The sequence below is a fragment of the Gallus gallus genome, chromosome 17 (genome assembly GCF_016699485.2).
Source record: "Gallus gallus isolate bGalGal1 chromosome 17, bGalGal1.mat.broiler.GRCg7b, whole genome shotgun sequence".
NCBI lineage: Eukaryota > Metazoa > Chordata > Aves > Galliformes > Phasianidae > Gallus > Gallus gallus.
Genome location: NC_052548.1, coordinates 7,958,502 through 7,975,896, shown reverse-complemented (window position 1 = coordinate 7,975,896; position 17,395 = coordinate 7,958,502). Strand labels below are relative to the sequence as shown.

General features: G+C 53.3%; 1 protein-coding gene across 4 annotated transcripts in view; it reads right to left on the bottom strand.

The window, feature by feature from the left end:
- Positions 1–12,975: 12,975 nt before the first annotated feature.
- RXRA (retinoid X receptor alpha) overlaps positions 12,976–17,395 on the bottom strand; it is a 77,890-nt gene continuing 73,470 nt past the window's right edge. For all 4 annotated transcript variants that reach the window (XM_003642291.6, XM_046901862.1, XM_046901861.1 and 1 more), the window contains exon 10: positions 12,976–17,075. In XM_003642291.6, the coding sequence (XP_003642339.2) occupies positions 16,928–17,075 (148 nt within the window). In that variant the 3' untranslated portion in view covers positions 12,976–16,927. The remainder of the gene's footprint in view (positions 17,076–17,395) is intronic.

Genomic DNA, 17,395 nt, shown 5'->3' with positions numbered 1-17,395 from the left:
GTCACCCAGCTCTGACATGACGCACTTAACACCCAAACTGGTGCGACTTGCGTGCTTTAATACCTCTTTGGGGCCATTAGGACAGGAGGATCCCATGCACAGCGGGGGCTGTCAGCACTCAGGTTTACGTTTTCACTCCTGTCTGCCCCCAAGGATACACAAGAAGCCAGCAAAGCCATTCAGGATGCCGTGAGCGAGGCATGCTGGCTGTTTATGGCATATCACCAAAAGGCCAAAGCTGACTCTCTCCAAACATATCAGGAGAAGCTATTTACTGCCACTGCTGAAAATCCTGCAGGGCTTGCAGCCGTCAGCCCACAGACAGCTTGAAAAGGTCAGGCTGATAGAAACACACGTACTCAGAAGGGCTGAGGTGTACACCGGCTGAGATACAGCACATGCATTTGGGCACTCAGCACACACTGCTGGTGCTCAGCTCAATGGGAGCTGCAAGCAGAAGGTGACACCCAGACCTTGCAGACCCCATCTCTCCTCTGCACCGCAGTGCCCCAATGTGTGCCTTTGCTTAAATCCAGTACAGTTGTTACCGTGCCCATGCTTGCAATCCTGATGGATTTGCTTTCCAGGAACACTTGTTTTGTTGTTTCCAGCATGTAAGGAAACTAGGTTTTGGCACCGATAACCTCCAAAAGCAGCAAAAATCCCAGTCCTTAAGAACAAGCCTGCTGGAGACAGTGACAGATTTGCATTGGCTTGAGTGAGCTTTACTGGGGGCCTGGCTGCCTCCTGTAGTTCCAGCACACTGCAAGGTGTGGGGAAAGCACATCCAAGTGGGCTGGTTGGGTCTGGGCTGCCTTGGTGTGCTGCATCTGCAGCAACACAGCCCAAAAGCAGTGCCAGAGGAGAGCTGGGCATGCCCCATTCCAGTTCATTCCAAATTGCACTTCAGAAGGAAGATGTTTTGCAAAGGCTCTGCAGAACTCACAAGCTCAGTAACTGGGCTTGCAACGCTGCTTGGCCTCAGGCAAAGCAAAAGTAAAACCACGGCTTTGGTATCCCTGGAAAAGCCACTGCTTTTCCCAGGTATCCTTTGCTGCTTCTCCTTGAGAAGAAAGGCCCTAGAAATGCAGCGTCCAGCCCCAAAGATATTTTGACCTTACCTTGGTTTAATAACAGAAAAAGCTAACAGTATTTGTGACTGTGATTACCATTCTGGTTAAAGTTCAGCCAGGACAAACCATGACTCTATTTCACCTGCCCAAAGATTGCCCTCAGCACATCTCAAGCCCTGAAGGAACTCAGCCTGGCCACATTCCCTGACCGTGGGTGGGTCGTTTTTCTCCACACCCTCATATCCTGTCCATTTGGACCATCAGCTGTATGGGCTCACTCTGGGCCAGGTGTGCTTACAGCTGTGCTGGATGGGCAGGGTGCTTGCCTGACATGAACACTGCCATCCCATAACATCCCCCAGGGTTCACCAAACCCCATGGGAAGGCAGGAAAACCTCGCCTGAAGTCAGGCAGGCAGGAGATGTGTGGATGGAGCCAGGGAGGAGCTGTGGCCCTGAGGCTCCCCTCCCACCCTCGAGTTTTATGAGCTCCTGGATTTATCACCAATTCCCTGCGCACAGCCCAACTCCTGCCAGGATCACTCCATTTCAAACAGCAAAGGAGAAAACTTTACAAGACCATGGAGCAAGGCCAGGAAAACCCCCAAGGAGGGCCAAACCTCAGCAGCACCTTCCTGCCTGTGAGCCAGACGTGGAGGAGCAAGCAGGAGGGGTAGGGAGACACAGAGGGATACTTCCCTCCACAGCCTCATTTATTAACCAAAACACTCCGGCTCTGTGCCTTCAGTGTTGGGGAACTGAGAAATCCCAACCGAGCATCAGTTTCCTGAGCTTCAGTAGCCAAAAGATTAGGAAATAGTTCTCTTGTTCCCCAGCCAAACTCCCAGAGCATTTCCTGTGCTCAGCACCCACTTCTCCCAGCACATCACCCCAGGATGGCTCCGTGCACCTCTTTTGGCACCGACCTCCCCCTCTATTTGCTCACCCAGTTCCTTCCCATGGGAGCTGCAGTATTTTTTTTCCATTATTCCCAAGCCTATTTGATGACAATTTCACCCCTGCCAGCTGAAGGCCCAGCAGCCTCCTGCTTTTTCCAATGGAAAGCCCATTAAATCTGACAGCGATATCCTGATCCACTCAGAGCAGCTCTGTCCCATCTCTGGGCCCAAGGCCCCACTTGGACCCACATCCCCAGCTCCTGAAAGCAGCCCAGGAGGCAGCACCAGGCAGGCACAGAGAACTGGAAGCTGCCTGGAAACAGCAGTTCTCATGGTAAATAACAGCAAGAAGGGTTTGCATTGGGCTCCTGCAGGCACAGAAGGCACTTCCCCCTCCCTAAGGGATCAGCAAGGCACATCCAAGCCTAGGAAAGCAATAAAGATAAAGCCCATCTGGTTGCTGCCCTTCTTCTGATTCATAACACTAAATAAAATGCCAGAAACTGATCCTTTTCTCTCTTTTTTCTTGTGAGCAGCCAGTAGGGCCTTCATACTTTCCCACTTACATCATCCAACATGGTTTGAATCTACAGCGACTGGTAAAGCCTCAAAGGTATAATCGCAGTTGTCTTAGGAAAGTGAAATCACATGGCGTTCCCAAGATCCCCTCCCCCTCTGCTTTTTGCCTTCTCCTCTTTTCCCCTCCTTTTAATGTTTCTCACTCAGCTTCCAGATGTTTCCTGGGGAAAAAAAAAAGAGAAAGCAGCAGGATGCAAAGCAATGCAGGGACAGGGCGCTGCAGCAGGGAAGGCCACGTGGCAGCGAGAGCTCCTGGGCTTGGAGCAGCCCTGCTGCTGGGCCACGCTCTCCATCCATCCCAGTCCCTCCATATACCAGAACACCAACTCCCTGCAGCTGTCACTGAATCCATACAGTATCACAGCAGGCAGTGCCATTCGTTTATTTGGAGCCCCCAGGTGCTGGTGGCATCTAAGCCCCATTGACCCTCGCTTGCATTGGAGGGTGTAAGTTTCTGACTGCCCTGCTTGTGACACAGCAGAGCCCATCTGTCCCTGCAAACAGCCTCACCCTGAGCAGAAGTGCTCACCCCACGATTCAGCCGAGCACAGCCCAGGCATGGTTTCAATTAGGGCTGTAATTCACTGTGTTGGATGGGAGGAGAGCAACTCAGCCTCAAGAGGAGGTGCCTGAAATGCTGCCTGCTCGCTGCTGAGCTCCCTTCACCCAAAGGGAGAGGAGAAGGGGTCACACCCTGCTGGAAATGCCTCTTCCCCTCCGTGAGGAGCCCATGGGGCACAGCAGGGCTGGGAAAGCAACCCCAGGGACCACGACACCACTCAACCAGAGGACGCAGAGCTCAGGGAATGGATCAAATACAGTTTAGCCGAAACAAATGAAGCACGTCCTTGGGACTGGAGAGCCCTCTGAACCAATAGGATGGGAGGGGCAGGAAGAGATGCAGCCGGCCAAGCATTGCTGAGAGTCTGGGTCAGGCTCCTTTCTGACTCAACTTAAAGACCTCGAAATTAAGTCTCGTTCAATGCCTTCAGAGCCTCAGACTCCCAATAACCAAGGGGTGATTTCCAGCCTCCGTTGAGGGTGCAAACACAGCTCAACCAAAGCCATTCCAGATGTCCTGCCCTTGATGGAGGGGAGGGAGAAAGCACAGCTGCACCCCCAGGTCTATTCCCGAGTTGTTTTAGGGATGACAGTGAGTGCAGTGCATGCACCCCCCCTGCTCCAAACAGGTAATAGATAGGCTGAATGGCTGCTCAATTGCAAGGAAGTCAAGATGGAGAGCACAAAGGGAGAGCTCAGCACACAGCAACGGACCATTGGGTCTGACTGGGGGCCATTCGTGCCCACACACCGTGCAGCTCCACAACAGCTCAGAGCACAGAAAAAGGAAAGAAAAGAAGGCAGAAAGAGAAGGAGATAAGGAGAGGACATGCTCGCTGTGCTCGCTGATCAGAGCCACAGAGGCAAAGCACTCAGCCTCGCACAACTCTCCCTGCATTACGTTTAATGCGGTTTTGGCAACTGCCTCACGCCAGTTCCCGGGCTGCTATCTTACCCGACCCACTCAGGGCGTGAGTTTGAACACGTGGGTGTCTCCCCGCCTCTGCCGATCCCCCGGGACAGAGGACACGAGCGGCAGAGCAGAGGAAAGGGGCGGCTCTGCGGGGTACCCCGAGTGATGGGCGTATGGGGAGGGGGGGGGGGAAAGACCAATCCCAGGGCGTTGCCGGGGCGACGCGCAGCTCAGCCAATGAGAGGGCGCGGCGGCGCTGCATGCGCGGTGTTACGGCGCCACCTACCGGCCGCCGCGGGGCACAGCGCCGTCAGAGCGCCCCCCGGGATGACCCCAACCTCCTTGGGGGGACGCGGAGCCCGAACGCCCCAACTCACCCACGGGCTGAGGGCCCCCCGAGCAATCCCGTCCTGAGCAACTCCATACAGCCGGCTTGCAAGGCAAAGCTTCATCCTGGAGCAACTGTATTTCTTTGCTACGCAGTGCTGGAGCACAGAGCAAGAGTCAAAAGAACCCAGCTTTCCTCCTTGGTCTTGACTGACCAACTGGGAATGGGGCTTATAAAGCCCCCAGCTGACCATCCTGTTAACGAGCCGCAGGTTTCATCCATTCCTCCTCAAACTGCTTTGAGACAGGTGCAAGTTCTAACTCGTTCACACCCGCCATCGAAGCCGATTGATGACAGCTGTGCTGTCGCAGTGCCTGAGAAACCTGCCTGTAGCTCTCAGCCTGCTTCCTAACATTGCTTTCTACTTCTCTTATTCCTCTTCAGCTCGTGCAAACCCTGTAAGCGCACTGTTAGCAGGGAGGTTCCCCTCCCATAGGGCACCAGGCTCATGCTTTGGATTTTCCTTTCAGGTCGACCTTTTCCCATGGGAAAGTGAAAAAAAAATGCTGTTTATTCGGTGCTATCAGGAGTGGAAATAGCCCTACGCACACACATACACTTCTAGAATTAAAGGAAAGAGGACCAAAGTTCTGTGGGGGAGGGGTTAAAATGTACAGCGATGGGCAGGCACAGAAACATCTGTCCTCTCAATAGGGCAGGGAGCATTTGTGTAGGTCAGGCTGGTGCAGATGAATAAAGGAGCTCCCATTGTGAAGTCTTATGTGGGATATAGCCAGGTGTGTGAGCGTGGGGAGGTGATTGGCAAAACAGAGCTCCTGAGCTCTCCAGCAGAGGGTTTGTATTTCTGTAAAGAAGATAAGGCAAAAAGAAAGGTCCCCGACTGGGGAAGGGCTCTTGGACAGAAAGGGGGGGGCGGGTGATGCCCAGGGACCTCATCTGAGGAGGGGTGAGCACAGCACTGGGGGGAGCAAGAGAGTCACAGAGAGAGCCGAGCCGAGCAAAAGCTGAGACCTCGCTGACAAACTGAGCTCAGCATCCAGAGCCACGCGGGGCTGCCGTGTTTCCCACGATGGGATCGCACAGCTCTGCCGTACCCCCGCTTTCTGCGCTCAGCGCTCGTGCAGCCCCACGTACTCCAAACGCTTCGTGGTTTCTGCTCCCGTGGGGGGGGGGGGGGTCCAAGAGCTCCTCTCTCTTGCTCTGGTTTCCCCCCACCCCCTCGTCCTGGCCCCGTGCCCGGCTCCTCCATCAAACCCTGCGCTCAGCTGTGGGTTTGTGGGATGGATCCCCCAGGAGGGGCTCTGGGTGAAGATGCTGAGGCAGCAGAACGAGACCTCGGCTTTTGGTTGAGCTCCTCGAGGACCCGGATTTTGACTTTTAAAACACTTCTACAAAGCTCTATAAATAAATCACATTCTGTGCACTTGAGTCAACATTAGCCTAGACCCCCCCCCATCCTCCCCCCCTCCTCACAGCTCGTGTCAGGCAAACAAGACAGGCTTGATAGCTGGAGAGAGTGATTTATAAAGGCGCCATATGGGAGCTTGTCTAAGAGTTATAATTGATTAGCGAGCAGCAGAAATATTGCCTTGGTACGGAGCACAGACACCTCGAGGTTTGGCTCTTTTGGGCAGGGTGGTACTATGGCAACTCCAGCACTAAACCCCCCCAGTCCTCCCGGCTCACCCAGAGCTGGATTGGGGCCTCAGCATAAAGCTGCACCCCTCTCAGCACGGCCTGAGCACGAGGAGAGCTCTGCTACAGATGGAAAGCCACAAATGCAAGGCTCCATCCAGCACACGTGACCCAAATTCATATCCCTAGCAGCAGGCAGCACCCAGCGCTCCTCAGACAAGAATTGTTGAGTTAATTAGAAATGTATATTCGATACCCGGCCCGAACGGGGCTCTGCGCGTTGCTAAGGTTTAATAATTGATTTGTAATTTATTTGCCCATTAGTTCTTCCTCTTTCAGAGCAAAGCCAAGAGCTCGTGTGCTCGTCCATCATCCCGGCCAGCAGCACTGCATCGCGGCACCGCGGAGCTGTCGGGGTGACAGACTGGAGCCTCGCGCAGCCCATAATGAGTTACTTACTTCAGAAGCTCTTTTTATATATATATATATAGGAGCCTGCGTGCCTCTTGAGAAAGATTAACAAAGGGTTTATTTCCTGTGGGCTCGGGCCGCGTGTCAGCAGAGCGGAGGCTGCGGGAGTTATTGATTCGCTTTCCATAAGGTTTGCATTTTCAAGGTAAGTGATTTGGCTGTTGCAGGCAGCCCGGCCCCGGGCCCCATCCATCACACACACAGCGAACCGCCGCGAGCAGCTCAGGTTTAAACAGAGGCTGCAGCACTTTCTCTTGCCGTGACCGCAGGAAAAAGGGTTTCCCGTTCCCAGCTAATCAGAGAGAAAACGTAATTAGGATCCCCGGGTGACCCCAAGGCGCCCGGTCCCTCTGCTGCCATAGAATCAAGGGGTTTATGGGGTGACTCCTGTGCCAGCTGCTTTCTGAGGGCCGTGGTTTTCAAAGCAGCTTAGAAGTCCCCATTGCTTTGTAGTTGCCCAGATGGAGATCCCATGGCACTGGAAACCAGCCCTGTCCCACATGGACCCGAGGAACAGAGACACCCAGGAACAGCGGGACGGGGAAGGGCTGCACAACAACAGCTGGCGAACAGCTAAGTGTGTTGAATAGTCATTGTGGACATACCACGGAGATAAAGATCACGTTTTGAATAAGGAAACATGCAGATCGCACTGGTTCTTGCATGCAGATGTCTGCTCCTGCCCACTGCTGCAGGACAGAAGCAATTCCCCTCCCATCTCAGCTTGGAAAGCTCTGGCTGCAAGAAAGGGCTCTAAAGATAGAGGCAATGAGAAGGGAAAAGGAGGTGATGTGGGAATGGTGTGCTCACAGTCCCCAAAGGGGGAGAAACGGGGTAGGAAGGAGCGTGCAGCAGCACCTCCCTGCATGGGCATGGGCATGGCACAGCAAAGCCCCCGGGAGGGTGATGGGGCCCAGAGAGGATTTTGGCAGGAGTGAGGCTGTGGAGCAAGCCAGCCTTCGTGTGTGAAATCTCACAGAGAGCTGCTGCTATAAATAAGGCTGATGGATTGATGGCCGTAAATCACAGCCCTGCTGACACGGCAGGCAGCAGGGAGGTGCTGCGGCTGGTTGCTCTCCTTGGCAGAGGCAGGAGGGAGATTAGTCACCCGTTGTGCTTCCTGAAACCACCTCCTCCCTCCCCCACAAGAGGAGAAAGAAGGGTTTGACGATCCGATCCGTGTGAGAAAGACTACGATGGGTCTTAATCATTGGGCTGCCCGAACTCGCAGGGTCAAACTGCCGTGCTCCAAGGCAAAGTGTTGCCGTCAGCAAAGCTACTGCTCGTTTTAAGCAGAAGAAAATGAGAATCCAGATCATGTTGAGGTTAAAACCTCATTTCTGCTGCTCTTACAGTATGTGGCCAACCTGTCCTATGGACCGAACCAAAAGGGATGTGCCTGGGCTCACCCTGGGCTGCATTGAGGCCCCAGCAGCCCCATCAGTGCCCCCATCCAGCCGAGGGCAGCTCCCCCCCACCAACCCCTGACAGTCTCCTCTGCAAACGTACTTTTCGTAAAGTTCAAAACATTCTGGGTTTAAATCCTTCTCCCTTCCATGCTGTTGGGTCTTTGCTCCTGGCTGTGTATTTTTAGACTTAAAAAATGTCACCCTCAGCCGCTCAGAGTGCACGTAAGTACTGTGAGCAACAAACCATATAGACCTCTTGTCAATAACACCGGCCTCAAATGGACTCCCTGCAGACCTGACAAGGTAAATTATAGCCTTTCTCCCCCCAAAATGATGGCTGGCTGCTTATTATTGGCTTTCATCTTTATTGCCTCTTAAGGTAAAATGGTTGGAGTGACAACAGCAAATAACCAGCCACAAACTGTCTCTCCTGCCAGCCTTGTACAGGCAGAGGTGCTTGGAGACAGCATCGCCCACCAACAGGGCTGCAATGGGCTGTGTGCACCCAACAGAGACATCCAGGGGACATCCCCATATCCCACCCAGCCCTGGACATCCCCTCCCATCACAATCCATGCAGGGATGGAGCTCTTGGCTGAGAGCATCCTGTATCGGACACCGGTGAGTCTATAGCTGGAATGATGGTGCAAATGGCTCTGAAGGTTGGGAACGTGGCTCATGCCATCCCACTCCCTCCACCATCAGCAGAACAGCCTTGTTGGTGCTCGGGGACACTGTGCTGTGCAGCTTCAGGGCTAGGCTGAGCCATACTGGAGGCTGGAACCCATGGGGAGCACTTAGGAGCTGCCTGAATTCCCTTTCAATGAGCCTCTTCCATGGGGCAGGGCTGAGGATGGGGGGCTGTCCGGCATAGAAAGGTGGTCCCCTTAAAGGAAATAAGATCTATCAGCGTGTGAAGAGCAGGACATCCCAGGCAGGGGTTAATCCGTGGGGTCTTTGGGGACCCACCTCCACCCTCCAGATAGCAGGAAATTGTGCACAACGTGTTCTTTGCCATAAGGAGGGAAACATTTTTTGGAGCAGGAACAGACAGGCCGGAGCAAGCTTTCCCCATCCAACTGGAGTCTGACGGGAGGATCCGGTTTCAAAGCATTAGGTAATGTCTTTGCATCGCCCAGGAACCCACGTCCTGCTGTGGGAAGGGAGCAGATGTTGGGGGCTGTGGACACAGCAGAGCAGACCCTGCAGTGTGGTGCTGCTCAGAGCTCGGTGCCATCGGGGACCACCAGCCCTGCGTCCCAGCAGAGCCCTCCTGATGTCACACTGTCCCTGGGGACCTCCCATCTGCCCCTTGCTCACCCCAACCCAGTGCAAAGCAACTGCTGGAGCAGTGAAAACTGGTCACGGAGCTCCAGGAAGGGGCTGCAGAGTGCAAAATCCCCAAGCTGAAAGCAGAAGGGTGCCACAGAAGGGTGCCAGCAGAGCTCCTGCTCTGCTCCTGGCTGCCCAGCTCTGAACTGGGCCACTTCTGTCCCCCTCCCCCACCCCCTCCCCGTCCCCATCCCATCCTGCTGCTCTGGCCCTGCTGCTCCTTGCACAGAGAGAAGGATGCTCTGCCCTTCCTGTGGGGTAGGATGACTTTATGCCAGAAATTCAAAGATCCGGACAAAATGAGCACCCGGAGCCGTGTCCTCAGGAACCACAGTGACTCAAACAGAAGCTTTTTAGAAGAAAACAAATGAAATGACTTGGCTGTTTTACTCAGCGCTCTGTTCCACCTTTACCGGCATCCCAGCAAACACTTCTGCCTCCATTTCATTCTCTTCAGCCTCACCCCCACCATAAAAGCAGAAAGCCCATCCCATGGCTACAGTGAATTTCCATCTGACCCTCCCCCCGGGTTTTGGGCTGAGTGTTGAGTGAATGAGCTTTAAAAGCATCTTTTCATTTAGGCCTCCACAGCAGAAAATCAGCGAGCCAAGAATCATACCTCACTTTGTCAGTAGAAAAACAAGATGTGGGCTTAGTGGAATTGAGCTGTGTTGGAGCACGGTATGGAAAATCTTGCCTATAAAGCCAAACAAGGTTTCACTGCCAGTGCTGTAAGGGGGAGAGGGATGCAAAATTTTTGTGGCTAGTATTTCTCGCCTGTGCCTTGGGATCTCGAGTTCTTTGGGAATGAAGGATACTCGTTTTAGGCAATGCTTTGCCTGCAAGCGCTGTGTTAACTCTTCGTCGGGCTGCGAAGGGGAAAGAAGGCATTTGGATGGGTTAAAATCTTGATGGATGAGAGGGAGGTGGAGGGAACGGCGGGCAGCGGGGCCGGGAGGGGGCAGCAGCACTTTGCTCTTGGGCTCGGCTCGGCACTGCTCGGCATGGCATGGCATGGCATGGCACAGCACGGCTCAGCACGGCATGGCTTAGCATAACAAGGCACAGCACGGCTCAGTGTGGCATGGCACAGCTCAGCTTGGCTCAGCATGGCACAGCACGGCTTGGCATGGCTCAGTGCAGCCTGGCACACCCCAGCTCAGCACAGCTCAGCTCAGCACACTTAGTTTGCACCAGCGATGGACCCCAAACCCCACGTCCCCCAAGCCATCCATGGGCTGACCTCCCAGCACTGCTGGCTCTCTGCCCTCACCCAGCCCCTTTGCACCCACGCATGGCCAATGCGCCACAAAATGCCATACGAAACCTCAGGGAATGCCAAAGGCTGAGGTGCCCCCTGCAGCCCCAGCAGCAAGGCTGCCCTGCCCCGTGGGGACCTGACCTGGCCACGGGCCCAGCTGGGGTGGAAAGGTTCCTTGAGAGAGGTCAGGAGGAGAAAACTAACCTGCTTTTCTTTGGCAATTATGAAGTGACAAATGACCAGTGAAAGAGCTCATCTGTCTGTATTTATTTGTAGAGCCCCTCCTTGCTGCAAAGTAAAGGCATGGAGAGTGCTGGGATCACAGCCCTTCTCTTAAGGATTTCAAAACCGTCTGCTGACACCTCACTCCATCTCTGTCAGCTCTGGGATGCACAGAATTAAGCAGCCAGCCCGGTGCCACCAAGTGAGATGCATCTCCAAGAGAAAGCTCTGCACCCGCCAAAGCAACATCCTCCACACTGTGCCCAAAAAGTATCTGGAGGAGCAGAGGAAGCTGAAATCCCCTCCCAGTGCCACCTGTCCAAGAGCTCGGGCTGTAAGCAGATCTGCCATCAGAGAGCTCTGTGCCATCCCCGAGCCCCATGTCTCCATGCTGCTCCCAGGGCAAGGGCCAATCCTGCACACACCCAGCCCTGCTGGAAAGCAAAACCCCAACTACTGCACGTGCAAAGCATTCCATCCCCTTACAGCCACCTTCTGTCATCAAGGAACTGGGAGGGGGGAGCACAACACTCACCTCGATTCTGGTTGAAGCTTAAGAACCAGGCATGAGTTCACCAAAGGACCATCCTCCTCCTCCTCCTCTGTGCCACCATGGAGGGGACAGGGAACAGAGCAAGGAAGGAACAGCAAGCAGCACTGCTTTCCCTTTCCTTTTGGCATTAGCTGCTTTAAATAGAGGAGCAACCCCCATTCCCAAAGCATAGCGTGGTTTTGGTGCCAATGGGTGGTGGCACGAGGACGAGCATGGTGGGCAGCCTTTTGGCCACGCATCCCAGCTCATCCACCTCGGGAAGAAGGGGAAAAGAGGGAAAAAAAAAATAAACCTTGGGGAGGGAGGAGGTCAATATTTACTCTCCAAACACAAACTGCTGCCTGGAGGTTAACAAGACAAATAGCCACTGGAACAGCATTCAGCCCATGTGCGAGCGCAGCGCACAGAGCCTGCGGGTGCTGCCCACGTGGGCTGGGAGGCATCAGGCAGTGTCCCACAGCAGGCAGCAGCCGTCACCTCCAAGCACCATCATCCCTCGTGTCCCTGTGCTTCCCAAGTGAAAGAACATTGTGGCAGAGCTGGCAGGGCGCAGATCAGCACTAACTGCATTGAAACACCCATTTGCCGTCTCTGTGTCACCTCTTGGCAGCCGCCGCTGGAGAATTATCTGTGCTGTAAACCCAAGAGTGAGTTCAGTCTCGTTTGCACCCGGCAACGAGGGCAGGTGACACTCAGGGTACCTCAGTACAGTGACACCGGGAGGGGAGGGAGGCTGAGAACAGCTCTGTGCCCACGTGCATGGGGATGGCACTGTGACTGCGGCCGTCCCTGTGGCTGGGTGCTGCTGCTGCCTGAGATGTGGATGACCCCAGGGCACGCCATGACCCTGTGATGTGCCATGTGCCTGCAAGGTGCCATGTCCCCACGATGTGCCATGTCCCCAAGAGGTGCCATGCGTCTGGGATGTGCCATGGCTGTGTAATGTGCCATGATCCTAGGATGTGCCATGACCCTGGGACGTGCTGTATCACTGGGATGTGCCGTGACCCCAGGATGTGCCATGTCCCTGGGAGGTATTGTGACCCCAGGATGTGCCATGATCCCAGGACACCCCATGGGGCCCGGGGCTCCCCCAGCGCTGATGTGCTGCATGGCTCTGAGCTGTCCCATGTCACCAGCATGGAAAGGTGAAAGGAATGGGCCATCCTTTCTGCAGGGCTGAAGGTAGGAGAGGTGCAGGAGGACATTCACCCCCCCAGTAGCAGCAGAACCCCACAGGGATCCACCCTGGGAGGAACAGAACCCCCCAGACGTGAGGAAATCCCCCTGCAGAACAAACAAGGACTTGCACTGGGTTATATTTTAAAATGCTCATATATTTTTTTTTCTCCTTTTTTCTTTTTTTTTTTCTCTTTTTCTTTTTTTTTTTCTTTTTTTCTTTTTCCTCCACAATTCGAATACAATTGTTCATCAAAATCCTGGCGTTTCCAGCAGCAATTCATTTTTCTTCTATTTTTTTTTTCCTTTTTTTTTTTTTTTTTTTTTAAAGTGAATAATAACATACGGTAGTGATTTCACAGTAAAACAGCCCTGCGGGAACGCCAGATATACGTGTGACAAAAGACACCCCCAGAACAGCCCACCTCCCCCCCCACTCCCCCAAAACACCCCCACCTCCCAAAAAAAACACCATTTTTGGAAGCGGGGGGAGGAAAGAGGGGGGGAAAAAAGAAACAAAAAGTTCGTCCAAAACAATTATTCCAAAAAAGACATCTCATATAAAGCCTTTATAACACGGTCAGAAGTTCCTCCCTCCCCTATGAGCACTGTCCCCGCGGCCGGACACGTACAGAGAGAAAGAGAGAGGGAGAAGGAGAGCGAAACAGAGACAGCGTTTATAACAACCTCTGTAGAAGAAACCAAACAATCCAGGAAAAAAAAAAAAAAAATATCCAAGGATATGTCAGGGATAAAATTACATTTGTACAAAAATAGATTTTTTTCTTTTTTTTTTCTTTTTTTTTTCTTTTTTTACTTTTATTGAGGCTTTAGATATTTTTTTTTCCTTATCTTTCCTCTTTTTTTTCTTTTTCCTTTGTTATTCTAAATTTTAATGTGTTTTATTTTAGTTTATTTCAGCTATGCAACCCCCATAGCCAAGGCATCCATCGCTAAGCATCGGGAACGGCTAAAGCTATTTTTCCTCACCACCACCTGCTGCTCCGAAGGGGGGAAAACAACCAAAAACAACACCAGAAAGAACCAACAGAACGAAACAGAAACAAAAAGGCATCTTAAAATAGATGCATCTCCTTTGTCGCGAGCTGTAAGGACCCAAATTTGGCGTGTGCCAATGGGGAAAGGGGCGCGCGCATAAAAGGACTCGCAAAATTAACACATGGAGGGGGAGGGGGGGGGAAATCGACTTAAAACAACACCAGAAAAAAAAAAGTCTGTCATTGCTACAGGTATAATATATGTATATGTGAGTGAGGCTATTTGTACAGTGTACATATCTACAGTACATACATGTATACACACGCACGTATGGATGGATGAGCGCGGGCCGTGCGCGGCGGTGTCTGATGGGGACAGCATCGCCTTGGAGCCCGGGTGGTCGGGGCTGAAAAGCTGATGTTTGTGCTATCTTTAGAAAATTAAAGATTGTCCCACCAACGATAAAAAGAAATTAAAAATATATATATATTTAAAAAAAAAAACAAAAAAACACAAATAGAAAATAATCACCCTAATGGAAACCAGATGTTGGCAAGAGTACTAAGATCTGGTTAAATGAAAGTCCTACCTCGCTAGCGCATAATGTGCCTTTTTTTTCTCCTTTCTTTTACCCATGTATCACCTCCTCAAACAAGCACGTAATACAGTCAGAATAACTACAATGAGGGGGGAAAAAAAGCCAAAAAGTGGAAAAGAATACAGATGAAAGAGCCAAACTCATGCAAGAGCAGGTTGCTTTAAGGCTGCTGTGGCAGGTGACAGCGGGGCACGGGAGCTCATCCTGCTGGGGACGGCTGCCTTGGCGGCCCTGGATGGGGGATCAGGGCTCATCTCTGGGGGCTGAGCCCCAGAAGGCTGCTGCTGTGAAACAGAGAGCTGTGCTGATTTACAGCAAGGTGGGAGCTCCCTCAACACCAGGACAACGCTCAGCCTTTCCACCTCCTCTGCAAAAGGCAGGAATCCCAGCAATGCTCTGCTCCGGGGAAACTGAGGCACGGAGATGTGTCCTGGTTGGGAACCCCAGCATGGGGGGTTTGCGCCCTGCTGTATGCTGAGGGCAGCCCATTGCTCACAGCATTTGTGTTTGTTTGGGTCAAACAGTAACCGGGGGGGATGGAAAGGGATGAATGGGACAGGATGGGATGAATGAGATAGATGGGAGAGGGTGGGGTGTGAAGGATGTGATGGGATGAATGAGATGGATGGGAGAGGGTGGGGTGTGAAGGATGTGATGGGATGAATGAGATGGATGGGACAGGGTGGGGTAGGATGGGAAGGATGGAATGGGATGAAATGAAATGGATGAAATGGGATGGAATAGAAGGGGTGGGATGCGATGGGGTGAAGGTGAAGGTATGTGACTGGGTGGATGGGATACGGTTAGATGGGATGGGATTGAAGAGATGGGATGGATACGATGAATGGGATGGATATGATGGATGGGATGGAAAAGGATGGGGAGGGAATGGGATGGGGAGGGATGGGGGCACACGCTCGGCCGCCCAACAGTGCAAACCAAAACAGCCCCTTCCAAGCAGTCAATCATTAAAACAAAAAAACAAAAAACAAAAAAGAAGTGGTTCTACCCAAGGGAGACAAACAAGGGTCTGGGTTTATTATAGTGCACAGCCGACCGACCCCCAGCACACCCTGACCCCACTGCTGCCAGCCCCCGGCCTCACGCTGTGCTGGCACTGAGCAGCCCTGTTTCCTGGCACCCCCACTACATCTCATTTCTCTCTCCTTGTTTTCTTGGCAAATTCTTCCAGGGTGAAGCTGTTTACTAATATTTTCAGCGGCATGCAGGCTGCTGGAGAAAGATGGCCAAATGACTTTGCCCACCTCTGTGGATTTGCCATTTTGGGCCAGACCTGAAATCCTGAGTGCTTCTCTAGCAAGGAGATGGCCCAATGGGGATGGAGATGGGACTTGAGCTGCCAGTGGGATGAGGACAGGCAGGTGCCAACTGCGTTCCCCAGGCACACAGCAGCTGGTCAGGGGCTCCGCAGGAGATTGCATTCTCTTTGGGACCAAACACTTTGCTGTTTTAAAGCACAGCAGACATGAAAGCCATGGGGAAGCCCTCAGTCCAGGGCCAACTGCAGGCACTCAGCCTTAGTTCCCCCCAACCCATGGCGTGTTCGGGACACTCAGTCCTGTTATGGAGGGAGAAACCCCCAATGAGAGACTTTGCTCTGATTTCCTCACTCATTTTTTTCACCTGGTTAATGCAAGAGGGTGAGGTGAATGGCACAGCTGCTCCACCATTCCAATGAGGGATATTCAGGGATGGCGAACCCCATTCCTGCATCATTGCCAATGAACACCCCCAGGGAGCAGCACGGCTGAGAGCTCCCACTAACTGCTGCCTTGCAGTGCCTTGCACCATAGCTGCTGAAACACCATGCACGGCCTGCTGGTGGTTGCAGGGCTGCTGCTCCCCACAGTCCGCACGTGGGGCATTTTGCTGAGCCCCACCTTCTGGCTGGAAATGCCCCTCCACGAATACAGAATCCAGCAGGAGCACTGCTGAGCCACCAGCTCCTGCTGCTCCAGCACGACGGCTCCTGCAATAAGGCAGCTCCTGCAAGGCTGTGCCAGGACGTTGGGCACAGCAATAAGGGCAGGGGGCCCAGCGGGACCCCCCACGAGCTGCAGAAAGGTGGAACCACATCCCCGGCAGCCTTAAAGCAAACACTCCAGCACCGCGTGTCCAAGAGGAGCAGCATCACCGGGGACAGCAGAGGGGGGGACAGGGCATCCTGGTGTCACCTGGTGTTCAGAGGGGATCGGGCTCAGTCCCAAACCCTTTGCTTTGAGGGAGGAGGAGGCTCTGTGCAGCCACGGTGACTCACTGGTAGGGCCCAGCGAGGGCCACCCCTCCCCACAGCCTCTCCCTTCGCGAAGGAACTGCTGAGACTACTAAGAATAGTTAGAAACCAAAAATAGAATCTTTTTCTTTTTTCTTTTTTTTTTTTTTCCTCTTCTCTTGTTCAAAAAAAAAAAAAACCAAAAAAAAAAAAAACCAACAAAACACCACCAAAAAAAAACCAAAAACAACCTCCATCCTCTGAAAATAGCCAGCTGCAATCACGGCGAGCCGAACCGCTCCCTTGACTCGTCCAAAGCCCACTGCGGGGCCGGGATGGGACGGGACCGTCCCTGCTCCCATGCCATGTGCCACCCGGCACTGATGCGAAGCGCTCTGTCCCCACTCCTCTACATCTACCGCAGGGGGGAAACAGCCATCAGAGGTCTTTAGATGCAGCAGTGACAGCGAACGGACAGAAGGGTCAACGTGAGGAGGCGGCAAGGAGGTGCGGGTTCGCCCCGGGGACCAGGCGGAGAAGCTCGGACGGTGCCTCCAGCATTTGGGGAGCAGAGGGAAGGGGGCTGGGGCTGAGGAGGAGGAAGCAGAGGACGGAGCCCGCGTGGCCCTGGCTGGGTGAGGGACTGAGCCAGCGGCAGTTCTCTAAGTCATTTGATGGGGTGCTTCCAGCATTTCCATCAAGAAGGTGTCGATCGGCGTGTCGCCTATTAGCTTGAAGAAGAAGAGGTGCTCCAGGCATTTGAGGCCGATGGACCGTAGGGCTGGCAGGCGGAGCAGGAGCTTGGCGAACCTGGGGGGCAGGAGACACGGCGCAGTTAGAGGGCCTCAGCTCCACCGCCCACGGGCTGGGAGCTCCCGGGCTCTTCTGCTCCCATAGCAAAGAGATCACAATGGGAAATCATTAATTACACCCGCAGCTTTGAAGATCTGGTAGTGGATATTTACAGCGAACATCTGCTAAACTGTAAGAGGAAAATAAGGCATGAAGGGCCATCCCTGGGCTGGGTGCGCTGTATCCGTGCCATGCTTTAAATGCAGGCAGCAGCCTGACATGTTTGTGGGGTCCCTGCAGCGAGGAGAGTGCAGCAGCTCTCAGCTTGCTCAGGCAAA